The following is an 18872-nucleotide window of genomic DNA, read 5'->3' on the forward strand; positions in this document are numbered from 1 at the left end:
AATTTCCTCTATATTTTGGTATAATGCTATCTGAACTTGTGCAGCCTTATTTCTAGATTCTGTACTCTGTTTCACTGATCTATTTGTTCATGATCTACAAATGTCACAAGCCATGTAATATATTGGCAATAACAAATTAGAACAAAGTACATGGGCACACGTATGAAAATGCCATATGAAAACCCAAATCCATTTATTACTTTGTATACTAAGTTAAAAATATTAAATGGTCAATTGTTATCATTACCTAGCATTATCTTTATTCCTTCTACTTACCAATTTAACAATAAACACAATTTGTGATCATTGTATATTATTTCACATTAGAATATTTACAATTTGAAGGAGCTTATGGAAATCAGACACATAAATTCAAATCCTGAAATTTCAACTAAATCTAAGCCAGTTATTCTAAAGTTCTCTTAAAATCTCAATATTTAATTTTACCAAGCATAAAAGAAACCTGTTTTCATTTTTGTTTGAACACAATAGAATGTATACTAGTCTTGAAACTGAAGATATGTTAGAAATTGCAATTTCTTAATTATGATTGAGCATAGCCTCTAATGTTTAATTTTTTATAAATTTAATAAGTGAGATATTGAAAACATCCCCATTCCTTTAAAATTTGAGACTGTAAAAGTTAAAGGCCGTGTCTGTGCAATACTATGCACAATACTATGCACAATTAAGTGCTTGATGATGCTTTTTGCTTAGCAGGATAATGACTTCAGAATGCATCCTAAGACAATGGCTGAGTGTATAGCTGAGCAATGAGTAAGAGTCCTTACCTAGTATGTGTGAGACCCTAGGTTCAATCTCCAGTATATATATGTATTTGAATTTCAAAACTCAGATGCAATTTAACTGACATGAATTTTTGCACTCTAGCACAAGAAACTGTGTCAAATATTCATTACTGAATAATTTTTCTCATGCTGCCCACCACACTTGTTTCTAACACTGTACCCATATGTCCATTAGATCTCTGGTGGCCTGTAAGCTCAAAGGATCTAGAGTAAGGGACACGACTAGTGTGAGTGCATTATTTAATACTTCTGTTTACTCAACTGTATAAAATGAGAATACTAAAATTTTTCATTGGATAGTCAAGACTCAGCACTGCGAAAGACAGTAGCTACCCAGTGGATTTGAGGATATTATCTCACGTGTTTGAACATCAGGTAAATGCTACTCTTCTTTGCCATCATCATCACTAGCAAAATCATCAGTCTCAAGGATACGTCTTGGGAAGAACAGTCCTGGTTTTATTACAATTTTATAAAGCGTCCTTTTCATCAGACACAGTGACCAACAAATAGTATAAGTTCAATTTTAAACTATATGAATTGTACAATTTTTTTTATTGCTTAGAGTTATATGGTTAGCTTTCTCCTGTGAGAAAAATATAAGAAGGTGCACAATTTAAAGTAAAATGTGAAGTATGCACAGGCATTCTTATCTGTGATTAACATAGCTGAATAAATAATATAGGGTACGTGGTATACAGGGTCTACAAATGCTGTCTTCAGAGAGGCAAAGAGCCAGTGCTGATTTATTATAGAATTTTACAGAAGCATTTTCTTCAGTTTTTCACAGTGTATTTTTTAAGTGTGGATGTAGAGTACACAGGTGAGCTCGGTGATATTAAACTCTCAGATGCTTGGGTTTACGTTTAAAGTCCCTCTCTAAGTTGTCTCTTTCTGGTTTGGTTCTATGCCAACCAGTAATTTTAATTATCTACAGAAGTTTTACTGAACAGCTGTTCCATGCCTGACCACAAATCTCCTTCCTACAAATATAGAAGACAAATCATGCTTGGAAAAACCCAAAGTTAGGTTCAATTATCATGATTTAAGCAATAGTTAATACTTGGAGTACTTTTTAAAATCTTTTCCTGCTTGGTAATATAGAAAGCAAAGGGAGACAAAGGGATTTCTCCATTGCCACTTTTGAGAATTCATATCAAAGTTCTGCTTCAAATTAAGTGGTATCTCCATCCAAATCTAGAGCTATACATGCATAAAATTTAGTTGATTACCAGAGGAAAAGAATCTTCAAACCCTAACACCATTTATTAAATCATACCATAAACCAATAAAAGAAAGAAGGACAGAGAGAAAGGAAGGGAGAAAGGAAAGAAGGAAAAGAAACAGAAAGAAAGAAGGAAAAAAGAAAAGAAAAATAGATGGCAAAGAGGAAACATATATCATCTAATAACAGGTTTCATTTTCTACTGGAAACAGGGTATAATAAAATTTGTAAAGAGAATGAAGTCTATTCATCTTGATCATGGGCAACGCTTTGAAGCTTACTTTTAACCTAGTCACTTGCATTTCCAGATGTCATGAAAGGTATGCAAAAGGTGATGCCATGGGGATTGGGGATTTCATATTCCCCAGTGGAGTAAACATTTGGATCTTACTTTTTCTGAAAGCATCTTTAAAGAATTCTTCAAGCTGTCTGGAGAATGCTGGCTTGCAGAATTAAGCAGGAGGTCTGCATGAGTTGCTACAAGAGGTTGTAGTTGATTGATGTTGCTGAGAACTTCTTTTGCTTTCGCTGTGTTTTCAGGTGAATAGTAAATAAACTGGTATCCAGTGCTGCAATAACAGACAGCAGCGAGTTACACAAAGAGCAGAAACCATTCGCAGCCCTTAACGCCTGATGGTCAGTGATAAAGAAACTCACAATTTCATTACTTGCTACTGAATAGATAAGAACTGAGGTAAGGAGTTTTATGATGTCCTGAGACTTTATATAAATTTAAAACTAAATAAAGTCCAGACCTTAATTAACTACTAGATTTTAAAAGATTATATATTGTAAGTATCACTATCAAAAGTTAATATTAACATGAATTATTAATGAACTTGTACCCAAATTATAGACCGTAGACACCAAACCCTATATTTAGTATTTTGGGGTTTTTTTGGTTTTGTTTTGTTTTTTATAGTATGTATGAGTGTTCTGCCTGCATGTATAGAAGTACACCCATGTCATGCAATGCTGACAGAGGCCAGAAGAGGGCATCAGATCCCCTAGAAATGGAGTTCTGGAGAGTTGCTAGCTGTCATATGGGTGCTGGGAACTGTACACAGGTCTTTCACAAGTCAGTACTCTTAATCACTGAGCCATATCTTCAGCCTACCAGATACCTATCTCTTTAAATCCAACTCAATCTCAGTATAAATCCTGGCTTACCACTCACTACACTGGGTGATCCTTAGGCAGCCTTTATCATCCTTACTAGAAAGTACTAAACAAATCTATGACGTGGTTAAAATCAGAGCTCACTTACTTGAAGAGCCTTAAACAGTGCTTGGTTCAAAGGCAAGCACTCAATAGGCTACCTATAATTTCCTTTATGCTATCTAACAATTTCCTTTATGTTACTAGCCAAGTTCAGGAAGGGAACAAATATTTCTAGCTCAAAAATCAAGAGACAATAAAATCAATGTCAAGAAGGTAAATGGGAAATTCTATTTTAATAAGCAGGCAAAGAAATTTATAGCAAAATAATTACGAGGCAAGCATGGTGACACATGCCTTTATTCCTAGTACTCAGGAGACAGAGGAAAGATCTCCGTGAAATTGAGGCCAGCCTGGCCTACATAGCAAGAACAAGGCAGCTGGGGCTACAGGAAAACCCTGTCTCAAAACAAACAAACAAACAAACAAACTAAAAAAACAAGAGGCTGGAAAGATAGCTCAGAGGTTAAGAGCACTGGCTGCTCTTGCAGAGGACCTGATTTCCGTTCCCAGCTCCCACATGGCATCTGACAACTGTCTGAAACTCCAGTTCCAGGAGATCTGATGCCCTCTGGATATGGGTGTGCCTACATACATGAAGGCAATACACATAAAATAAAAATAATAAAAAATTTTAAATATTAAAAAAAACAAAAGTGTGTCATTTATGTTCACTTTACTGTTCTTAAATCTACCCTGTTAAGAAAATCAATGTTGATCAATAATCATGAACCAATGGTTTTTTCATCATCATGTAAGAACTGATCAAGAACTTGGTGAGAGTGAGAGAAAGGTGTCTGTGGAGCACAGTGTTGAGATGATAAAGCAAGTTATGGATTCCAGGAGGGAAAGGGCCAAGACAGCACGCAGGAGGCAGAGGCCAGGAAGTGGAAACACAGCTGGCACGGTCACAGGGTTGATGAAAACTTTCTTACATACCATTACACCCAACAGTCAAAACAGTTTTTTTGAAGCCTGATTTGAGTATTTGTAAATTTAAATTCCCATAATTTCATTTTCATTTTGGAAAAGTATAAACCATTAGGAACATATAATATATAATATCTAAAATACATTTTCTCTTATTCTTTCTTGCATCTTCAAGGGAATTACCTGGATCCTTAAAGACACTGTTATTTTATACATATATAATGTGTATTCTTCATATTTTATGTATCTAATTCTTGTAAAATAATAAAAATTGTTCCTGTATGTTTGAGTTACTCGTAACATAGCACAAGAAAGCAAGAAGAGTCACAAGCTTACGAAGGCTGAGTAGTGCATTGTTAGTCTATGACAGGAAGGATTCACTCAGCTATAACTTATAGGCTTGTGGATATCAGAAGTTAAAACAACCTCAACCACTTACTATATATTTTAATGCAAATTAAGGTAAGTGAGAAATACCAATTGAGAAGAGGAAAAACAAACAAAAAAGAAGCAATAGTTCCGAGTGGAAACATCTCTCTCTGCTCCCTGTGCAGTTGAGACCCAGGCCTGCAGAAGAAAAATCGTGAGCTATGTTCATTGGTAAAGATCCTACAAAGTTCAATCCACGAGCCGTTAATAAATCAAAAAACCCACATTACTTTTTCAAAGCAAACAGTTACCTAAAGGTTTTGATGTGTCATGACGATAAGAGTGTTGTTTGATATCACAGCCTTGGCTGCAGAGAACCGACTCACTGCAGACCAGACCCAGAACACAGTGTGTGGGAGCTAGCTACACCCTCACACTGTGTGGCAGTCCTGCTACTAAGGTTTGCTTCTTGATTTTATAGGTACTGAAAGGCTCCCCCATGATTTAGACTTTAGAAAGTTTAGAGATGTTTTTCTCAGGGCTTCCATTTACACGTTTCTCTTTCTGAGTATATCATTTCTGGCAATTCATATCCTCATTCCTGCTCCTTCCTTTAGATGGCTGCCTCTACTGTCTTCCTTCTTTGCTTGAATTATTCTTTACTGACAGTTCACTTAGACTATTTGCAAATATTAGCCACATCTTTATATTTTGCATTTGCCTTGCTCTGCAAATTATCTTAGACTTCTCCACTTGATTCCAACATATACATTTCCAAGTCTTCTTTCTCATATGCTTTTTTTTCTTATGACCTATATGAGTGGTGCTCAAATTTTAGAAAGCATAAGGTACACGGAGGAACGAGCACAGGGCTTGAGTGCTTAGTTCTAAAAAGATGAAGAGATTTTCTTTGCAATGTCAGGAGACTCTGCTTCAGTAGGCTCTACATTTGTAATACATTCTCAAGAGACGTTGATGCAAGTGAACAACTGAGCATCTTTAGAGACACTTACTCCTATGGATTTGACTCAGATCCTGTCTAAATCCTGGAACGCACTTCACAGTGACTTTGGCCAAAGCCCTACATAATCTTCTCTGAAGTTCTTTGATCTTTTACAAGGCTGCTCTTCCAGTCCTTTACATTCTGGTTAAGCTGCTTTGCTTCTCTCCTCAATTCCTTTTCTACCATCTCCCACTAGGCTTCCATCTTTTCCCTCCCAAGTACTTCTCCCCTGTCATTGTTCAGTCAAAGCCTGAGAGGAGACCTTAGCTCCTGGCTCTTGCGGCTGTCAGGCCCCTTCTGAAGTAGTTATTTAGCAGGCATTGGTTTCTCTGGTGTTCTCATTTAATGATGAACATTTATTTTACTTAGTAAGACTAAAAAATTCATTTTCCATGATTTTTGAAAGCTGGTGCTGGTGTCTGTAGGATGACACAGAATGGCACAGGGGACATCCCATCACCCACAAAATGATTTTAAGTATACATAAATTCATCTATCTATTTGGTGCTTTCTCTTTAAACATGTCATGGATTTTGACAGGTATAGTTTCTAAAATGGAAAGTTATGAATATAATTTAATTATCTAGATAAAAAGAATATAAATAAATTCTATTTCATAGTAGTCTGATATTTAAGCTGACTTTAAACACTTGTACCAAATATTAATTAGATGAAACCAGGAGAATGAGTAAGTACTTCCTTGGACAAAACAATTTATAGAATGAATAAACAAATCATGGATAATAGAAATTGAAATTGGTTTCATATTATTTTTACTGAGAAAAAGTGAATGTAAGTATATACTTATGCTTTTCACATGGTGAAAAAGTGAATTTAAATATAATTAAAGCAAGGACACATCATACCTTGAATATATAGTTTACCATAATCCCTTACTCATCCATTCATCTTCTAGTGCCAACATTTTCCGGGACTCCTTCCTTGGAACTTCGGCCTTTTGGATACATTGATTTTCCTAAGTGAGCTGGTTTAATCCTGCGGTTTAAGTGTCAGCTAGGTGCACGATTCCTCAATGCACAGCTTTAGCCTGAGCTTCAACCGAAATGAAAGCTCTGCTCAGGAGACATTTCCAACTTACTGTGTTGATAGATGCTCCCTAGCAGCTCCCCATTCTCCAACAGCAGCTTGGCTGCACCGTTCTCCACCTTGATTCATGGCGTCCCACTGACTTCTCTTCTTCTCCTATCTTTTGTTCACTCTTGCAAAACATCTATTTTTTCCTTGAAAATAAACCCAAACTCCAAATACTTTCTTCCACGCTCATTACAAATACTCTGGCAAGTGACCACCATTACCCATTAGCAGGATTATTGCAATAATCTACAAACTCATTACTTACTTCTAACCTTGTTGTTATCTATTAGAAGATTAAAAAAAATGTAAGACATGGAAAAATATGGTTCATGTTCATTATTTGCACAACATAGGAGCGAGGAAATGAGAGAGAAATAGAGTGGTTTTTCTTCAGCTTTTAACCCCATGCCTATATCCTGGGACTCATGTTAACAATCTGTTCCTCTTCTGCAATCCCAAAAGCTGTTTAAACCCATTGCATGGTCACATTACAATTGTAGGTAGTGGACCTATAAAACACCATAAATGAGAGATGATAGAGTCAAGAAGGGGAAAGGGAAAGAAGATTTGGGTGGAAAGGCAGAGAGAGAATGGAGTAGTTCATCACTGTTTCTGTAGCAGAGTTAAATCCCAAGAGAAAAATCTAAGGACAATTTCTGAATTCCAGCACTACTTGTAAAATATGGTCCCTTGAATCCAGAGGTAGGTACAGACAGGCTGTTAGTTCTGAGAAGAAAACCATGTAGATAATAAATAAAAGTTCCTACTTCAGTGCACTTGAACTACAGCCTTCTGGCTTCACAAGGTTTAACCACATGCCTACTGAGCTTGTCCAGGGTAAAATCGTGTCTCTGTATTCCCACCTATGTTTTTTTGCATGTTCTGTTGTATGCAGGGCTTAGAGAAAAGAACTAGGAAAAACTAATATTGAGTGAGTTATAAGATCTATTTTTAAACTGATGTTTGTTTTTCAAACTATTCTTCCTAAGGAAAACAGTGCCTTGGACTCATGCACTTTTAGATGAGATTGGGTGAGTTCAGGATGGTATAGTCATTGCTTCATGGGCATTTTGGATGAAGTCTTTTGATCAAAGCTTGATTTTTGTCGTTTGTTAGCTCTGGGACAACTGATACCAATTAAGGACAGAAAAACAGCATTCTTTCCTCTCCTCCTCCCACTGAAAAAAATGTGGGCTTTTTAGCTCTGATCAGTGTTTTATTACCTTATTTTAATTTTTAAGCTTTTGCTGTGATTTTTTTAAACAATGAAGACCTCACTTACATTTAAGTATCTATGATTTCTTTAGTCTATTGCTGTTCTCATAAAATTTTCTAGGCATAATTACGTGACTTCTAAAGGAACAAAGTCCTACCTGAGCATCTTCCATGCCCTGTTTCCACTTGTCCATGTATTTTCTTGCTTTGACTTATTTTTGCCAACTTTCAAGGGTCTGTTCAGTTCTCAATGTATCTAGTTTGGCTTCTGGCATTTTCATAATTAACTCTTCTGCTAAGCCAGGATCCCAGTCCCTCCGAACTCAAACTTTCATCACCCTGGAACTCACCTTCTCTAATTCTGTGTCTAATCAAGGAAAGGGGTGAGGAGAAAAAGTAGAAAGCGTTCTGATGTGCTCTGAAATGGCATGAGATGATTTTTGGGGTAGTGGAAATGTCCTAAAACTGGATTGTGGCTGACAACTCTAAGCTTCCTAAAAGTCAATGAATTGTACATCTACAATAGGTCATTTTATGGAACATAATTTTACTTTGCTAAATTTCCTCTAAAAAATAAATGTTGCTAGCACATGATATTATAGTACTTGTGATCATTATTCGGGGAAAAAAACACAGGAAAACAAAATGTATATTTATGAACCTTTTCATTTGTTCCATGTTAAATTTAATGTTATTTTAAGAGGGTGCCTAATAAAGCCAATAATTCATAGTGTAGGATTAACACTGATAATCCAAACTTGTTTATCACTATAATAAATAGTAATTAGGCTCATATTACATGGGTCTAATATGAAGTTAAATGACTTTTATGGATTATATTTATAATATTTAATCTTGGCAACTCTTTCTGTGTTTAGCATGAGCACAAAAGTTCTTCCTTGATTTCCATGAATATTAATTGAGATGAAACATTGTGCCATGATTTTAAGTATTGTACTTTACAGGAAAAAAAAAAGCCTCTAAGTATAGAATCTTTCCCCAATCTCTAGAAGTAAGCAAAAAAAAAAAAGGTTTCTCTATAATTTGCTTATTAAATTTAATATTTTGGTTTTTTAAGTTCTAATGTTTCCAAGGATTAACTTTCTGTCCATCCCTTCTCTCCTTCTCATGTATGTGTCTGAATATGTGTGTGCATGTGTATACGCACAGTGTGTCTGCATATGTGTGTGCATGTGTATACACACACAAGTTTGTATCTTAAACCAAAGTCATGTCAACATTTGTGTTCAAATAAAATACTTTATGTAATAAAGCCATCCAAATTAATATCCTGAGTAATGATTATCTATGATTGATTTACTTCAGAAGCCTTTCCCAAAATTTTGAGAAAAAAAAAATTATTTTTTTGGTCTTTTATGAGACAGGCTCTCCCTGTAGCCCCAGCTGTCCTAGAACTCACTATGTAGAACAGGCTGACCTTGAACTCACAGAGATCTGCCTGTCTCTGCCTCCCAAGTGCTGGGATTAAAGGTGTGCACCACGATGCCTGGATTAAACTAAGATTTCTAGCAATTCAACTATAGCAACAATACACTAAATCAAGAGGAATCAGCCCTGTATTGACAGTGCAATGAGAGGGGTAAGTGGTTTTCTGGAACCTCACAATTCAAACTGCTCATGCTTGGTTATTTTTAGACACTATTTTGACAAATTTAGTATCATAAATTCTAGCATTTTTATACATTGTCAATTATAAACGAACAACAAGTCTTTAAAGTTACAACTTTTTTTTCTCAAAATTCTGAACTGCTACCCAGTGCTTCCAGTCCAGTCCAAACTAAAGATCATACTTTTTCTTCCAAGCTATTGGTAAGTTATTGGAAGCATGCCACCAATCTATAAATGTTGAAGTCACCATGTCATTACAAAATGTCAGGTATTAAGTTAGCCAGCTTTTATAAAAATTGTCACCTTCTTTCAGAATAACTACATATATGTTTTCTCTTCCTCATAAGGTATGAGTCAATAGTAATATTCTTTTTTTAAATATTTTAGTTACTATTTTTATTTTATGTGTATGAGTGTATTGCCTGCATGTATGTGAGTGCACCCGTGTCATGCAATGCCAGGGAGGTCAGAAGAGGGCTTCGGATTGCCCTGGAACTAGAGTTAGGGATGGTTCGTAGCCGCTATGTGGGTGCAGGGAATTGAACCTGGGTCCTCTGCAAGAGCAGTCAGTGCTGCTCTTAACTGCTGAGCAAGACTACAAGACATTTCCTACAAGTGCCTATGTTTCTAATTCTGAGTCCAGATTTCATTTGTTTGTTACTTCTTTCAGTCACATCAGTTCCTTCAAGGAGAATGATTTGTTTAACCCTTTGCTTCCATTGCAGTAAATGTGCAATATATAATTCATATATATATATATATATATACATATATATATATTCATACAGTCACTCCTCCATTATTCGTGTTAGTGCACCAAATACCTTTTCAAGTTTGTTTGTCCTGGGGGTTCTGTGGTACGTCAGGCAGTATAGCCCATTAAGAAGTGTCTAGAAGGATGCCTGAGCATTAGAGGTTTATGGCAGGCATGACTTAACCAGAATCAGGGCCAGCTTCTAGCCAGTGCCCAGTTTTAACCTAAGAACTGTGACAGCAAGTAAGGACATTTACTCTAGTTCACCACAGAGAACACTATGAGACAGTGGGATGAAAATTAAGTGTAGGAGGCAAAGCTGAGAAGAAAACACAGCCAGATTAGAAAACTGTGTTGTAATTGCGTGTCAAATGTACCCCGCCACGCTCCTGTGCTCCTCCCTGGTTCTTACAATCATAGAAATCTAGAACAATGCTGTCGGCACACACAAGACCCATGTAAACTGAAGAAGACAAAAACCAAGCATAGAACTGGGGGAATGGACAGCAGACCCCAATCTTAGCTGAAGAAATATTGACAAGTCATTATTGCTAGGTGAGAAATAGCTGATCTTCCTAAAGCTAGGGACTCTAGATAAGCTGACTACACCTCAGTAGATGAACTTGCACTGAGAAATGTCTGGAGACAGTAACTTGACAAAATGGACCTTAACACAAATGACAGAATGTATGAATTCCAGTGGAGAGCTATGGGAGAGTGCCACTGGGAAAAGGTGTATAAAGATGGTTAAGATTGATTGAGATGTTCTGTATGAAATACACAAAAATTCAATAAAAACAAATGTTAAAAAAATTCTATGAGAGACAATAGCACACACCCATGCATGCGTGTGTGTGTGTGTGTGTGTGTGTGTGTGTGTGTATGTGTGCATGCATGTTCCATCTCTTGCCCTTTGATGTCCTGTGTTACATTAGAAATATGTCAGCAAGGAACTCATCACCAGATGTGGCCTCTTGACCTTGGACCTACAGAATCATGAAAATAAACCTTTCCTTTGTAACTTAAAAAAAATCTGGAAATAATTCATAGTTGCTTTGTTTGTTTGTTTGTTTGTTTTGAGAAAGTATCTCATTAGGTATCCCTGGCTGGCCAGGAATTCACTATGGAGACCACACTGGCTCAAATACACAGAGATCTGTCTGCCTTCTAAGTATAGTTCTGAAATAACATGCCATTCTTAAGGGTAGGATGGACACTGGCTCTGTTGTGTTCTGTCTGTGGCCTGCTTCATATCTCTATGCACAGTATTCCTGCTGAATGTGCCACTTGTCCACTAGTCCCTTAATAACCATTAATTGTCAAGATACCTAAGAATTTGTGATCAAGGAAAGTTTATCTTAATAAGTGTATCAGTGCCCAAGAATGATTAGGAAATTGATAATTTTATTACAGTATATTTTTATAGTAGCTATATTTTTATTCATTATTATTGTTAATATCCTTCTGTTTCAGGATAATAAACTCAAATTTTTCATATGTATATGTCTCTATTATTTATATATATATAATAGAAAGAAACAAAGAAGTAGAATATAGGTACAGGGCTGGGAACTACTTGTGACTTTAAGAATCCCCCATGGATTTTGGTATGCATCCCTTGAGGACAAGGAGACACAAGCATATATCTTGCACTTTCAATTTTACATTTTGAGTAAAATATAGCTAAAATTGTCAAGTCATTGAATTTCAATATTATATTTGTCTTTTATGAATGTCTCTCCAGCCATCCTGAGAGGAGGGTGGTATGGGAACTACTTGTGACTTTAAGAATCCCCCATGGATTTTGGTATGCATCCCTTGAGGACAAGGAGACACAAGCATATATCTTGCACTTTCAATTTTACATTTTGAGTAAAATATAGCTAAAATTGTCAAGTCATTGAATTTCAATATTATATTTGTCTTTTATGAATGTCTCTCCAGCCATCCTGAGAGGAGGGTGGTATTAAGCTCTTCTGGGTTAGGGTTATCTTAACATATACTTCATTATTGAAATGAATGAGCTCTAGAGAAACATGAGGTAGAAATGACATTTAATCTTTTTATAAAATTAAAATGGAAGCAAAGAAGAGAAGACTGCCAAGAATTTCGAGATTTCTGAGTGGAAATCTGAGTGGATGATGGTGTCTTTTTTGTTTAAGAGAAGGAATCCACAGAGGAGGCAAATGTAAGATTGAGCAAGGTCCGAGGGGTGATTTGATCTGCCTATCTCGAGGGGTTTGGAAGGTGTTTGTGAAGTAGAGCTTCCTGTGGAAGGATTATACATATATACCCAGGTCTTAAAAGTATTCCCATTCATACCTGGACTCAACATAAAGACAGTATCAGAAGCCCAGTGCTGGGGATTTAGTAGGAAACTGAATATTTATGTAAATTATTGCTTTTCTGGAGGGTAATATGATCGTATCTATGAACTTCACCCATCTTTATCCAAGAATTCATCAAGAAAATAATAGATTTCTAGAGATATATGAATAAGGATATATTTTGAAAGTACAAGTGACTGTAAGAAAATAAGTACATAAAATCTAAATCTGTAGTTTATTGACCAATTATGTCTAATCCATAAAGTCCAACTCAAATTTAGGAAAAAATAAAATCTGGGCCAAGGGAGAAATACAGTTGGAGAAATGCCTGCTGAGCAAACACAAAGAGCTGAGCAGCACCCATGTAAAAACGTGTGTGTGTGTGTGTGTGTGTGTGTGTGTGTGTATGTATGTAAGCTCAGTATACCTCTGTGAATCTTATTGCTCAGACAGCCTAGGCAAATCATTGCATTCTAGATTCATTGAGAGACCTTGTCTCAAAAAATAAGGTACAGAGTGACTGAGAAAGACACCTTGTATTCATGTCTGGTACCATACCAACATGAAGGCATGCATATGAACATACACACACACACTCACACACACACACACATACAAAAGAATGAGTTAATCATTGCAAGTTGAGATGCTGCCATGAGTTTTTGAATGAATATAAGCTTATTTATATGTTTTATAACCAGTATCTAATATTGATAAGCTTTCATTGTGTCCCAGGAAAATTTGTAAGTGCTTATCAAAATCTCAAAACAAATTTATGGGATAAAAAGCATTATTTCTTTTTTTAAAATGAAGAAACTAAGGTATAGAAAGCTGAGGCCATTTAATTAATGCCACAAAGCCAATTAAGAATTAGGTAGAATTCAAATTCCTTCAGAGAATGGTATTTAAAAACTGTCTATGAGATCAAAGTTTCGACTTGTCTAAGAATAAAAGCCAGAAAAATTAAACAAAATATAGAAAATTCAAGAACATTATACTTGATGACTGGAATTTGTAACTATTAATGGTTTATATACACTCAAATGATTTCAAATGATTTTATCATATCTGAAAGATAACACTCAGCAAAGTATATTAAAGTGGCTTATTTGAGGAACGAAGACCAAAATTTAGGGTTTCATCTATGTTTCTATAGTCTTTGAATTTGTTTTCTGTTTTGTTTTGTTTTGCTTTTTTTTTTTAAATCTTTTTGAGACAGGGTCTCCCTGTAGCCACAGCTGGCCTGGATCCACCATGCTGTCCTTGATCTCACAGAGATCCCCCTACCTCTGCCTCCCGAGTGCTAGGATTAAAGTCGTGAGCCACCATGCTGGGCTAGTCTTTGAATTTGTATGCTACAAGCAAATCTTGATTATATGCTTCTAAAATGAGAATTTCAAAAAGAGGAAAGTAGCATTTCGAATTCATTTAGGATCACACACATACTTGTAAAATTCCTTCCACTTCCACGTAACATATCCAGTTCATATTTTGCAAGCCTCATCATCCAGCTTGTGAAGTGTGCCCAAATAGGGCTATTAATTAAAAGCATGCTACTCATTCTATAACTCAAGTTACAGATGAGAGATAAAGCCCATCTCTTCAGGAAGTTTTGGTGTAGTATACAAGGAGCTATGTGCTGGGAAGTCCTCTTTGAGAGGACAAGCCATATGTGCAGGTTTGGCAGAAACAGTTTGGAATTTGGCAAACTACACATTGAAGCAGGAGCTACAGGTAGAAACCAACCCGCAAGAAGAAAATATACCCTGAAGCGATCAATTATGAAACAACAGAAAAAAATTAAATTATTGTCTCCTTCAAAATTATGTAGTCAGCAAACAATTACAGGCAAAAAGACAAGGAATTGACAGGAGCTTTTCACTCAGCCTTGGTCTCATTATGCCTATGTGATTTCATTACACCACTTTAAGAAAAGGTCTGTGACGGAAAGTGTTCTGAAAGGAAAAACAAGAGCTGCATTTGAAAGCAAATGACATGAATTTGAGCTATTGATTCTGAAACTGACATTTTCAGCAGATTAGCATTGGTATGTTGAACATGACTTCCAAAGAAACCCCAAAGTATGTTGCTTTACTAATGAAGAGTGTTCGTCCACATTTGGGACATCTGTATCACACCCTCCCTGCAAGGCTCAGGGAGTGTCATGGAAGAAAGTGGAAAGACTGTAAGAGCCAAGGGTCAGGAGGACCTGAGTCACAAACTGACTTCTGGACACCATAGGACTAACGCACTGATGAAGTCATAGCAGCTGCCTGCACAAGACCTGCACAAGATCAAGTCAGTCAACATTCCAGCATGGGATAGGGACACAAGAGTTCCCACACCAGCTGAGGAGCTATTGACAGCTGATAGCTCCCGGAAGAGGAAGAAGCAGTCTAATTTAGGGGTGAGATCTATGGTAGGTTGACCATGCTCCAGTGGATGGGCTCATACTCATTCATATAGAGCAACACTAACTGGAGACTTACAGCAATGGTGACAGCATGCACATGAGCAATGCAAACTCAGACAAAAACCAGCATAGAACTGGGGAAATTGAAAGCAGGCCCCAACCTTAGCCAAGGAGCTATTGGTAGATGATTACTGTTGGGTGAGGGAGAGCTGATCTTCTTTGGGGGGGGGGTGACTCTAGATCGGCTGACTGGACTCTAGTGAATGAATTCACAAGAGGAGGCTCTAGGAACACAAACTTTGCATCTCAGGCCTTGACGTGTATGACAGAATGCATGAAATCTGAATGGGTGGTATGGGGGCTGCAGACAGGGGAACTGTCTGGATATGATCAAGATGTATTATATTAAATGCGCAAAAATTAAATTAAAAATATACATTGAGAAAAATGTAAATGAATAAAACCATGAAATTGGGAAGGGGACATGAGGAGGGATCCAGGAAGACTTGGAAATAGGAGTGTGTGTGGGGGGGTGTGAGTGTGTGGGGGTAAATGTGAAATACATTATATGCACATATGAAATTCTCAAATAATGAAATATTATAAAAAGAAATAATAACCCCCAAATAGACAATTTACTCATAAATAATTGGAAAGTGACTACATGTACTAAGTAAACACATAGTTTAGTTTACAGCAAACCTTTAAAAATTCAAGAGCATTATATTTATATTGTACACATGTTATCTCTTTATGCAATAAGAAATTCTATACCATTTTGAAAATTTGAACTCTTAACAAGAAATGAAAGTTGTATATTACATGAAGAACAAACTCCACCATTTGCAAAGTGAAGCTGAATTTTTGGGGAAGTGGAATATAAATGCATTTAATCTTTTTTTTCCTGTATTAATATTTAAGACTTGGAAAAATCTCAATAAAATTATACACCATTGAAAGCTCAAAAATATTACTATATAAATTATAGGTATAATGTATTGATTCCTAGACAAAAACAAACAAAATCACAATGTCAGACTCCAAATGGCTCTGCCAATCAATGACAGGATAAATGTACAGAAGAAATTCAGAGGCCTAACCAGAAACAGATATAAAATCTCTAAGCAAGTGGAAAATTGCGCCCTCCTCCATCAGTCCACACACAAGCTGATTGCTTTCATGGAGTGTGACTGAATCACTTTTCTTCTTTCTAGCAAATAGAATGAGAATCATTCCTCTTGAATATGGAAGAGAAAGGCTTTAGAACAATTTTTAAAATTAATGCCTAATCTGGTTCCCTGTTGCTGGAGAAGACAACAAAGAGGAGAGTCAGAAGAATTTAGAACATTTGCTAAGACATCTCAGCTTCTTATTTATTTATTTATTTATTTATTTATTTATTTATCTATTTTTAGTTTTGTGTTTGAGTATATTGCTTGCATGTGTGTATGTGCACCCATGCCATACAGTGCCTGCAGAGAACAGAAGAGTTCATTGGATCCTCTGGAACTGGAGTTACAGATGGTTGTTATCCACCATGTGGGTGCTGGGATTCAAGTGCAGGTTTTCTGAAAGAATAGCCAGTGCTCTCAACCTCTGAGCCACCTCTCCAGTCCAAGATATCTCAGCTTTAAACACCAACGAAAAATATTAATTTAAGGGAATTTTTTTTTGTCACCAAAGTTGAGTAGTAACAAATAATTCTATTAGAAAAAAAATCGTTTAAAATGCATTATGAGATTTTGGATCGTTTTCACATTCCTGATTCATTGCATGCTTGCTACAAGATACAATACAGACAGCTTCCTCCCTGCTGCCCGCCCTCCTTTATAAGAAGCCTCTTACAATAGAGAATGAGAAGGAACTATCTAATCATATTTCTTCTTACATTAGTAAAGTAAACTTTTAGCCCCAGATGTTTAGGTCTGTGACTGTGTTATCATTGATATCATATAATTTTTTTTTTTTTTTTTTGCTTTTTGTTTCTTTTTCTTAAGGTTTGTTGTCTGTTATTTCCTGAATGTTGATGTGTCCTCTAAATTCCTATGTTGAAACACGGTCACTAATATGAAAACATTAAGAGATGGAGCTGTTAGGAGATCATTAGGTCGTAAAACTCCACCCTCCTAAAAGAGATAAGTACCCACATTAGGGGGCTAAGAGAGCTGTCCTGCCTTTCTACCAAGTAAGGACACAGTAAAAAGAGTCATCCATGAAGAATAGACACCAGATCTGCTGGAGCCTTAATCTTGAACAACTAAGCCTCTAGAATTGTGAGGAATAATGTTGTTTATAACTTATCTACCCTAAGGCATTGTGTTATGGAAGCAGGAATTAAATAAGACATTATTTTATTTCCTTCAGAAATTTCCCCAAATTCTAGTATTTGTTCCAATTTTTGTTGACTTAAGAAAAATCTGCAACCTTCCTATTAGCAGAATTTCAGCTCATTTTCCTTAAAATTTGTTTTTCTTCTTTAGATTGACATTGTGGGACAGCTACTATTACTACTGGTATTTGCACTTGTGAGTGACTAGGGTAGCCTCCAGGCAGCTACAGAACATTAATAAGGACACTTTAATGCAAATGGTTCTAAGTTTATTACAAATTAGTATGCAGTTGTTAAGAAACAAATATTCAGAACTAATAAATTCTCTCATTGGCTTTTTTCTTATTCATCCTTACAAGGCTTCTAGTTTGTGTGACATTCCTTTCATTTCTTACTAAGAAGGGTATGTGTTTGGGTCATGACTCTATTTGATGAAATTTCTGACAAAAATCTGATTTTCTATGAAATTTGAAATTCAAGAGATGAAAATTGGGCCAGTTAGGTGCTTAGTGGGTAAAAGGTGCTTACGGCCAAGCCTGATGACCTGAGTTTCATCCCTGGTACCTGCATGGTGGAGTCACATAGTCCTATGACTTCCACAGGAATGCTATAGCATGGCAGTCCATGAGCATACACTCAACACATAAAGGCAAAAAGATCCTGAGAATTGGACCAATCCACTCAGGCATTTGTACTTTAAAGAGATCCATCCTCTTCATTAGCTTACAGCTTTGAAAATATATATTTGGGGGCTGGAGAGATTGCTCAGTGGTTAAGAGCACTCACTGTTCTTGCAGAAGACCTGGATTCAATTCCCAGTACCCACATGGTGGCTAACAACTGTCCTTAAACTCCAGTTCCAGGGAATCCAACACCCTCTTCTGTCCTCCATGGGCACTGCATGATATGGGTGTATCTATCTACATGCAGGCAATACACTCATACATAAAATAAAAATAATAAATAAAATATTTAAAAATAACTAAATAAAGTGTATATAATTTACACACACACACACACATACACACATACACACAAACACACATGAGCCAGACATGGTGGCCCAAATCTTTAATCTCAGCAGTCTGGAGGTGGAGGCAGGTGGATCTCTGTGAAATGGGGGCCAGTCTGGTCTACACAGTAAGTTCAAGGCCACCTGGGGCTACAGGGAGACCCTGTCTCAAAAGACCAATATAATACATATATACATATGCATGTGCATATATATTTTGTAATATATATATATGTGTGTGTGTAATCTGACTTTGTGATAAGAATATTTAAAGCAAGGTTTTCTTATATTAAAACCTTTCATATTATAGCCATAGTATTTAATAAAAAATAGACCTTTAAGAAACAGAAGAATGCCAGACATGGTGGTGCATGCCTTTAATCCCAGCACTTGGGAGACAGAGGCAGGTGGATCTATGTGAGCTCAAGGCCAGCCTGGTCTACATAGCAACTTCCAGGCCAGCTTCAAAAATTCCAGGAGACCCTGCTTCAAAAAGACAAAAAAAGAAAAAGAAATAGAAGCATAAATCATAACTATTCTTAGA

General features: G+C 36.4%; 1 protein-coding gene across 1 annotated transcript in view; it reads right to left on the reverse strand.

Annotated features, from left to right (window-relative positions):
- Inpp4b (inositol polyphosphate-4-phosphatase type II B) overlaps positions 1-18872 on the reverse strand; it is a 939536-nt gene that overhangs the window by 153126 nt on the left and 767538 nt on the right. The window contains exon 16 of the mRNA XM_008843442.3: positions 2426-2603. Coding sequence (XP_008841664.1) covers positions 2426-2603 — 178 coding nt within the window. The remainder of the gene's footprint in view (positions 1-2425; positions 2604-18872) is intronic.

Source organism: Nannospalax galili, unplaced genomic scaffold (genome assembly GCF_000622305.1).
Source record: "Nannospalax galili isolate Female #2095 unplaced genomic scaffold, S.galili_v1.0 scaffold359, whole genome shotgun sequence".
In the NCBI taxonomy this organism is placed as follows: domain Eukaryota; kingdom Metazoa; phylum Chordata; class Mammalia; order Rodentia; family Spalacidae; genus Nannospalax; species Nannospalax galili.